The sequence below is a fragment of the Mesoplodon bidens genome (assembly GCF_964165515.1).
Source record: "Mesoplodon bidens genome assembly, chromosome: 10".
Classification (NCBI taxonomy): Eukaryota; Metazoa; Chordata; class Mammalia; order Artiodactyla; family Ziphiidae; genus Mesoplodon; species Mesoplodon bidens.
In genome coordinates, this window is record NC_138172.1 from 26,822,596 (window position 1) to 26,831,051 (window position 8,456).

Below are 8,456 nucleotides of genomic sequence, written 5' to 3' on the forward strand. Positions count from 1 at the left end.
TGGGACTTATGAATGCCCCTGGAGGTGTTCCTACCATGTGTCAAGCACTGTGTTAGATACTTAGAATGTACTGATGAACGAGACAAACAAGATCCTTGTTTTCACAGAGCCTTTAGTCTGGTTGAGGAGCTAAAATGTAAAACAAAGTCACTAAACAGTGTGCTCTGGGAGCCATCAGGAGACTGACTTCATCTGGAGGGACCTCCCTACTCAGAGAGGCCCTCCCAAAATAAGTGATGTTGGACTTCCCTGGTGGTGCAGTGGTTAAGAATCCACCTGCCAACGCAGGGGGCATGGGTTCGATCCCTGGTCCGGGAAGATCCCACATGCCACAGAGCAACTAAGCCCGTGTGCCACAACTACTGAGCCTGCGCTCTAGAGCCCGCAAGCCACAACTACTGAGCCCATGTGCCACAACTACTGAAGCCCACATACCTAGGGCCCGTACTCCTCAGCAAGAGAAGCCACCGCAGTGAGAAGCCCGTGCACCGCAATGAAGAGTAGCCCCCGCTCACTGCAACTAGAGAAAGCCCACGTGCAACAAAGACCCAATGCAGCCAAAAATAAATAAATTTAAAAAAAAAAAGAAGTCCAAAAGAAGTGATGTCTAAATTGACACCTGAAAAGAGAAGAGGAATTTGCCAGCCAAAGGGGGTTTGGTGAAAAAAGAGACTGTGTGTTCTAAGCACAGGAAGGAGCATGTGCAAAAGTCCATTAGCCCAGCAAGAGACCATCACCAGGCCCCCCAAATATCTAATAAAGATGAAATGTGTACAGAACAAGAAACAGGCTTTTAGTATAAGAGTGAAAAGGGTTGAGGGTGGATTTCCTCCAAGTTTTGGTGATGCATCCGTTTCAACAGACAGCAACATTCTCTCTTGTGGGTTCCAAAGAGACCAAAAAGACTGGGGCAAAAGCTAGAGGATGGAGAGTGGTTGAGAAGGGCTCAGCCCCACAGGGAGGAGAGATACTTCACACCCCAGTCTTCACCAATTATCCCATGATATCCAGAGTCTCCTAGATTGGAGAAAATTGCCTCTTATCATCACCATCATCATGATCACAACTATCTTTTAGTTTTGGAGGACATTTAGTAGTTTACAAAGTGTTTTACTTGCTTGTTCTTACTTAAAATTTCCAAAACTATGAGAAGGTAGGCAAGGGGTGTTGTCCCCAAAATTCAGTGAGGAAGTGAGGTTCTCACAGGATGGCTAAGCTAACAGAATGAACGAGAATAATTATAAATATAGCCAAGGTCAAAGACATGCCTGCAGAAGGAGAAGACTCAAAGGAAAGTCATTGTTTTGTAGATGTATTCCTTAGAGGCTTTTTATTATTTTTTTATATTAACATAAGACTATTTTTCTTACCTGAATCAGGAAGAAATGTGAATCCTCTGGGGAACAGAGAACTAAGGGTGATGTTTCTACTTGAGCATGAGAGCAGGGTTCTTCTCCTATTTTTATCTGGGTGATTCCCAAGAGTCAGGTGTACCTGGGTATTAGGGTGTGGTTAGTAAGTGCCTTAGAGTGGTTGATGCTATAAGAACCTTTGTCTACACCCTGGAGAATTCAGTTGGATACATGTAACTCTTTCAAGAATAAGCAATGTCTATGGATTATGATTTCAGAAAGATCAGGAAAACTGTCTCCCCACACCTCAACAAAAAAATTCCTTAGAACTAAGTTCCTGCAATTCTTCTTTTCCTTTAGGTCCAACACTGGCCACTCTGGAATGTTCCTTGAATGCAGTTATTCCAAGGAGCAATTCCTTAGAGAGTCACACATGCTATGGTAAAAAAAATCCCTGGTAGCAAGGTATAAGGGGTGAGGGGCTCAAAAGAGGCACACACATAACTGTGAATATAGATTTTCTATGTCAGAACTTTGCCAAGACTCTAACTTGCAAGAAGTTGTCATAATGTTATAAATTACTCTCCAGTAGATTTCTACTTCTTCCTTTTTCATCATTCCCAGAATCACTCAAATTGTTATCATCATTATCACCATCATCATCACTATCAACATCATCACCTTCACAATCATTTGCTGAGCACTTTTTATAGCCCAGGCACTACGCAAGGTGGTTTATGTGAATTAAGTCATTTATAGCAATCCTTTGAAGTAGCAACTATTGATGTTATCAGTCCCATTTTACAGATGAGAAAAAAATGATACCTAATAAAGTTAAATAACTTGCCCAAGGTCACCAAGCTAGTGGAAGAATAAAATTGGGATTCAAATCCATAGGTAGTATTTTAATCCTTTTTTTTCTATACTCGTGGGGCAAAATACCAATGTCTTAATGAAACTCAGAAAAGCATGAAGGGACAAATCCATTAGCCCACTGGGGAGCTGCTCTTTTATGAAAAGTGTATTTATTGATTCATATTTCATTTATACATGATTTTTGTCACTTGAGAAGCTAGAAGTTATAATTAAATCCAAATTAATGTAGCTTTGAAATTACATCCCACCCTCAATGGCAGATTGCTGCTCATAATTTAAACAAGTTGTATGTTAAAATTCCTGTCTTATTTATGCTTAAAAAAAAAAGAGTTGTCTGACTCATGCACAGGTATTTTTAAGAAAATAGAAAAAAAAGACCCATAAAATAAGATTAAATTATTGGCTTTATAATCAAAATCTTTTTCTATGTATTTTAAATGAAAAGATACTGATTTTTAATTAGAACCTACTCTACCTTGGTTAATTAATAACCAACAGAAAATAAAACAATATCAAAGACAATTGATGTCTCTTGAGTTAGTCTCTAAATATAAACACTCCTTGGCATTTTCAGAAAAGGCCTGAAATACATATCAGAGTGGGTGAGATAACCACTGCAAAATCAGATAGCATCTGCCTTTTAACGTTTCGGAGGATTAGGGATAAGTTACAGCAGGTGCCTGTCGCATTGAAGGAAGCAGAAGAGTGTAGCATTTAAGAGAACACGGTTTGGAGTGAGAATGTCAAATCTTGGCTTTACCATTTCCTACAATTTTGCCCCTGATGAGTTATAAATATCCCCTGAATTCCGTGGTGAAATGGGAATGTAAGCCATACAGATTCAATATGATGATGTATGGAAAGCACTGGAATATACTGCCTCATATGAAGCCTGCATGACAGAGGTAGCTACTGTTACTTCTCTCCTTAAGAGTTTAAAATGATAACTATATTATATTATATTATATTATATCATATCATAAACATGCTTACTGTGTTATTATCAATAACATGATCAGAAATACTATTCATATCAAGCAAGCAGTATGACGTTTGAAAAACATAGATCAGAATTCAGATTCAGGAATGAAGATTAGGGAAGCAGGTGCCTCCATTTAAATCAACGAGCTCTATGCCTCGTACATCAGACATGATGCATCTCTGGATAAGCTGGCCTCCTTTGGAAAGGCAGAAAGGAAAGGCAGAATGGAGATATGGAGTCCAGGGGTTGTAGCAGAAATGGTAGCAAAATGGGGGACAGAGGTCAGAGAATAAGAATTAGAGGAATGAAGCAAGTTGCCCCAGCAGTTAATTTTAGAGGGATGGAGTCTGGACCTGCCAGCCAAGCAAATATCATTTGGGGGAGCTGAAGTCCCTTTGATGCCCTTACATGCGCACCAATTCTAGTCCTGGACAATTTGGAACTGTTGGGGTCCCTACATTCCATTACACATAAATCCACAGGTGCAAATCCAGAGCCTTGTAAATAATAGAGAGAAAAAAGAATGTATTAAGAAAAATGCTTTAAAAGGAAAAAAAAAAGCAGGCCAAAATTCTACTGGCAAAGAATTGAAGTAGCAAAATAAGAATGATCAGTGGAAGGCAGGATTCTATACCAATTTAGTAAGTCTGAGAAATAAGGTAAGTTCAATTAAAAAAATTTTTTTGACCATCTCCAAATGATGGTTTAAGACATTTTTCTGGACCTATTTTATCATCAGGGAATAAACAAAACAGACCACCAGAGTCAGTGTTGTGTCCTGAATTTTGGTTTTGACCCAAAAGATAGCGGAAAGTCCCCTGACCTCATTTAAGTAGAGATTAAGGATTTGGAAGTTTTGCCTCAAGGTCTTTGAAATTGGCTAAAGCTTTTTCCCTGAAGACTTGACCTTTATATGTTGTTTAAACTTTAAATCTACTGTATACATGAGCCTTTCCTAAGCAAAGAACACATCAATAAAGTGCATTTTCCCCCCAAGGCAATAAATCTCAAAGTGGAGGATGTATTTAGAAGTAATACTGCTTCATATGGTCAATCCATAGAAGATCATTTTTTTTAATTACTCATGTGCACAACTGTGGACAAGTGATATGCCTGTGATTCTTCCTGAAGACCACAGCTTTCCTTCACCCTCTTCTCTCCCCACTGAACCTCAAATTACGCCCTTTGGGAAAAACATCAGTTTTAACAGTTCAGAGGTATACATCTATGGTTATACAAATTACAAACACACGTACCCACATTCACACACAAAACTATATTGTCTTTTTTTATTTTTACAAAAATATTGTATGCTATACATTAGTCTGAAATATGACTGAATATATTATCCATGTGTTGATTAAAAGAAGGAAAACCGAAAACCACTTTTTTCCATATAACAATTTCATCAAATACTAAGAATGAAACTCATTTTTCTGCACTTAATAATTTTATCAAACACAATTACCTATGCTGACTGCCAGCACAATGCATATTAATTTAACCCATCTTTTTAATGACAGTATAATATTTCACAGCATGCATGAATCATACATTAACGATTTTCCTATTAACAGACTTACTAATTGTTTCTAGTTCTTTCCTCTACAAAGGATGTTGCAGTAAATAGCCTTGAACATAGATCTCTACATACACTTTTACTTCTACAGAATAAATACTGAAAAATAAGAAGGATTGTAGTTTGAAGCCTTTCAAGACTACCAACTTTGAAGCTGTTGCACTACAGAACAGGAGAAACCGGGTGTTTTAGTGCTCTGTCGTGCTCAATTTACACTTTTTGCTGATCACTACTGTTTACCGAGCACCATGAAAGGCACCTGTGGGGAACACAGAAGCAAACAGAACAAATTTCCTGCCATCCAAGAGCTAGAACTCTCTCGTCACTATCTCCCACAGAAAACAAAGAACTCAGAGTGACTCTTCACCCATGGCATGCACAGAAGAGATATTTCCCTTTCTCCATTTTGATAAACTTTCTCAAAGCTTCTATGTCCCTGCTCTCATCTCTCGACCTTAGCTCTTTCAAAAGGTAGTGATCAACTAACTTATCTGACCTTTTAAGGTTTCATTGGTCCCTTATTCAGGTTCTCTCCCACAAATGAGAGGCTAATCACTGATTTACAAGCAAAATCCCTTCTTCCTTAGAGCCTTAGAGGCCCAGAAGAGAGAGGAAACCAACTATACATAAATCAAAAAAATATTTTAAATGTAGTAAGTTCTTTCTCCCTCTCTCTCTCTCTCTCACACACACACACCAAGAAAAAAACTATAAGGCAGTGTGATAAATTCTCATGAATAAATGAATGGATAAGATGTAATGGAAGCCCAAAGAACGGGGTGAATCATTCAGTTTGGAGTAGAGGAAAGGGGAAGAACCAAATATTAGAGAAATCTTCACTGAGGAGGTAATATTTAAGCTGAGGTTAAAAGACAAACATTTGTTCTCAGCTTGGGCTGTGAGGGAGGGCATTCCATATAGTATTAATAAGAATAACAAGAGCCTTAAGGTAAAAAGCGCTTTGGAGTTTGGGGGGCTCCTTGTATAGCTTAGGGTGGTAGTCCTCTAACTTTAATGTGCATAAGAATTATCCGGGGAGCTTGTTTAAAATCCAGATTCCTGGGCACCCACCTTCCCAATATTTTTATTTCATGTCCAGACATCTGCATGGAAAAAAAATTCATCCAGGTTTACCACACTCTGAAAGATACTCATAGAGGCTGTGTGTGGGGAGTGACATGAAATAACATTGCAATAGAACTGAAGGGGATACAAACTAATGTTTCAGGTGAGTGACAGTGACAGTGTGAAACAATAAGAGATTATGTCAAAAATGATGCCAGCCCTTTGAATTTTGTTTTGAGAGACAATGGCTTGACAATGGAGCTTTTACACTGAGCAAAAAAATCACTCTTCCACAGAGAATGTTTGTTGAATGGCTGAATGATCGAATGCAGACAGAACTCTGAGAAAGTCAACTGAAAGCTGCCCAGACTGTGAGTCCTGCTTGCTTTAACCGGTGGCTGTGAGGAAAACAGTTTTAGAATAGCTATCCCCAAACCAATAGTTCAAGCCTTCCAAATGCTGTCCTGATGTTATGTCCGGTTGATATATTCGTGCATTTTCATGCAGTTTTACAAACAAGGCAAATGCGATTACCCTGTAGATCATCCACGTAAGCATGTACCACAGTTTGTGTCGCCAAAGCTAGATACTGGGCCTTGGAGCTAAGACCTGGGAGGACAGAACACGCTCTTACATAACTTCCCAGCTAGTCAGTGATAGGGCCTGTGATTAATGCTACATGACGGGCTCTGAACTTTCTGTTCAGATAGGTTTGCTTGCCTTTCAGAGCTCCTAGCAAGAGAATGTGTGACCCGCAGATTTCACTCTGAATAACCATCATGCAAGCATTGACAGTAACATTGCTCTGTGGCCCCCTGGGTAACTGTTTCTGCACCTCACTCCTCTGCCAACAGATAAGTTGCCCTAGGACTATCAAGTTGTTTTTTAAGGGGACAGAAGAGAAGAGTACTATAAATTCCTAAAGCCCAGTCGCTGAAGCAAGCTCCACAGAGAAGGCTGGGAGGTTCTAGAAGAAATCAGAAAAGCCCTCGAGAGCAGCCAGAGTAGAGAAACTCTGAGATGGGAAGAAGGAGTCCCGCTCTCGACGGCACTATCTTTCACAGCCTCGAAGCTTCTCTCTCCCTGGAGCTCCGGCTGCGGAGCGCGGATCACAGCGCTTCCAAGCATCCCGGGCGGGGCGGAGAGCTGCCCCAATGCTCACTAACTTTCCCAGCTTGGCAAAGCCCTCCCCGCTCGCTACTCCGCTCAGCTCCGGGTCCCTCCTCTCACACCCTCACCCCCGCAATAATCCAGGTGAGCAGCCAGAGCCCAGCGGCAGCTCCCCCATCAGCTCCCCTCCCGGTCTCCCCAGGAGGCTTCTTTCCCCAGCCCCTGAGCGTGTGCAAGCGCCTCGGTAACATGAGACATGACACCTCGTCTAAGCGCCTGCAAAAACTCGTCCACGCTCCCGCCTCCAAGCCGGGACCCTACATCCTGTCCCCGCCATCCCGGAATGGCACCTGGGGAGTGGGGAGGATTGAAGGAAGCGGCTTTTGCATCCCAGGCTTGGAGCAGAACCGAGCAGACAGCACTGCACCCGACCTCTCCTCACCTACTGGCTCGCTGCCTCGGTCCCCTCCCCGCACACACACACCGCTACTCACCAATTCCAGGGCTCGCAGGAAGGCAAGGGGCTCCTTCAGCACCCGGAAGGTGCCTGCCGAAGCCAGCTGTGGCAAGAGAGAGAAAGAGACAGGGTGAGGAAGGGGCTGGAGACGCAGCATCCGGACCCCGGGGGTCCCGCGGAATCACCCGCGCTGCCCAGTCGGTCCTACCTGGCTCACGGGGTCCATAGCTCGCCTCGCTTGGGCTTCTCACCCAGCGGTGCCTTTGAAAATGAAGTTCGAGAGCCACTACCGTCCTCGTCCTCAGAGCCAGAAGCCCCCTTTCGGGAAGAGCCGGAGGAGCTAGGCCGGGGAGAGCTGACTGACCGGCGCGGGCTCGCGGACTCTGGCTTCTCGAAGCTTGCGCGCGCGTACGGTGAGCACGGGCGGCGAGGGTGGGAGGGGCGGGCGGGGAGGCGGAGCTGCTGTGGAGGCGGGAGACTGGGATGGCGCTGGAGCCCGCCCAGCGGCCCGGGGGAGGCTGCAATTGGCCAGCTGCGAGGTCCGGAAGGGAGGGCGAGGAGGTGGGCGACGCCCAACCGCGACCTTGGGAGCGGCGCTGCCCCTCGCGCCCGGTTCTCTGAGGCTCCAGAGCAACTTTCGTGCTGTAGGTTTGGGGAAAGCAGGCTGGCACCCTCAGGAAGACGGTCCCCTGCCTGAGGACGGGGTTTCCAGGTAAGAGAGAGAGACAACCCACACCTTACGTGGGGAGGTGTGTGTGTTCTGGTGACTTCTGAACACCAAAGAAAGACTGCTGACTCGGTCATTCCTCTGAGCCTTCATGGAACGTTCTCCATGTGACCAAGCAGTGCCAGGTGCTGGGATACATCAAGGAACAGGATAAACACTGCCCGTTACCTCAGGGGTAAGCAGAGGGTCAGGTCAGGGGGAAGGGAGCTAGATGGGGAGAGGGGAAACGAATGAATTATGAAAATATGGGGCAGTGTGCCAGGCAGGTAATCCCATGGCCACTGTGTGAGGTCAGGGGAGAATTATAA

General features: G+C 43.7%; 1 protein-coding gene across 1 annotated transcript in view; it reads right to left on the reverse strand.

The window, feature by feature from the left end:
• Positions 1–7,814, reverse strand: part of SYNPR (synaptoporin) — a 285,823-nt gene extending 278,009 nt beyond the window's left edge. Inside the window, exons 1-2 of the mRNA XM_081245569.1 lie at positions 7,630–7,814; positions 7,459–7,524 (exon numbers count right to left, since the gene is read on the reverse strand). Coding sequence (XP_081101695.1) covers positions 7,459–7,524; positions 7,630–7,647 — 84 coding nt within the window. The 5' untranslated portion in view covers positions 7,648–7,814. The remainder of the gene's footprint in view (positions 1–7,458; positions 7,525–7,629) is intronic.
• Between the last annotated feature and the right edge of the window lie 642 nt (positions 7,815–8,456).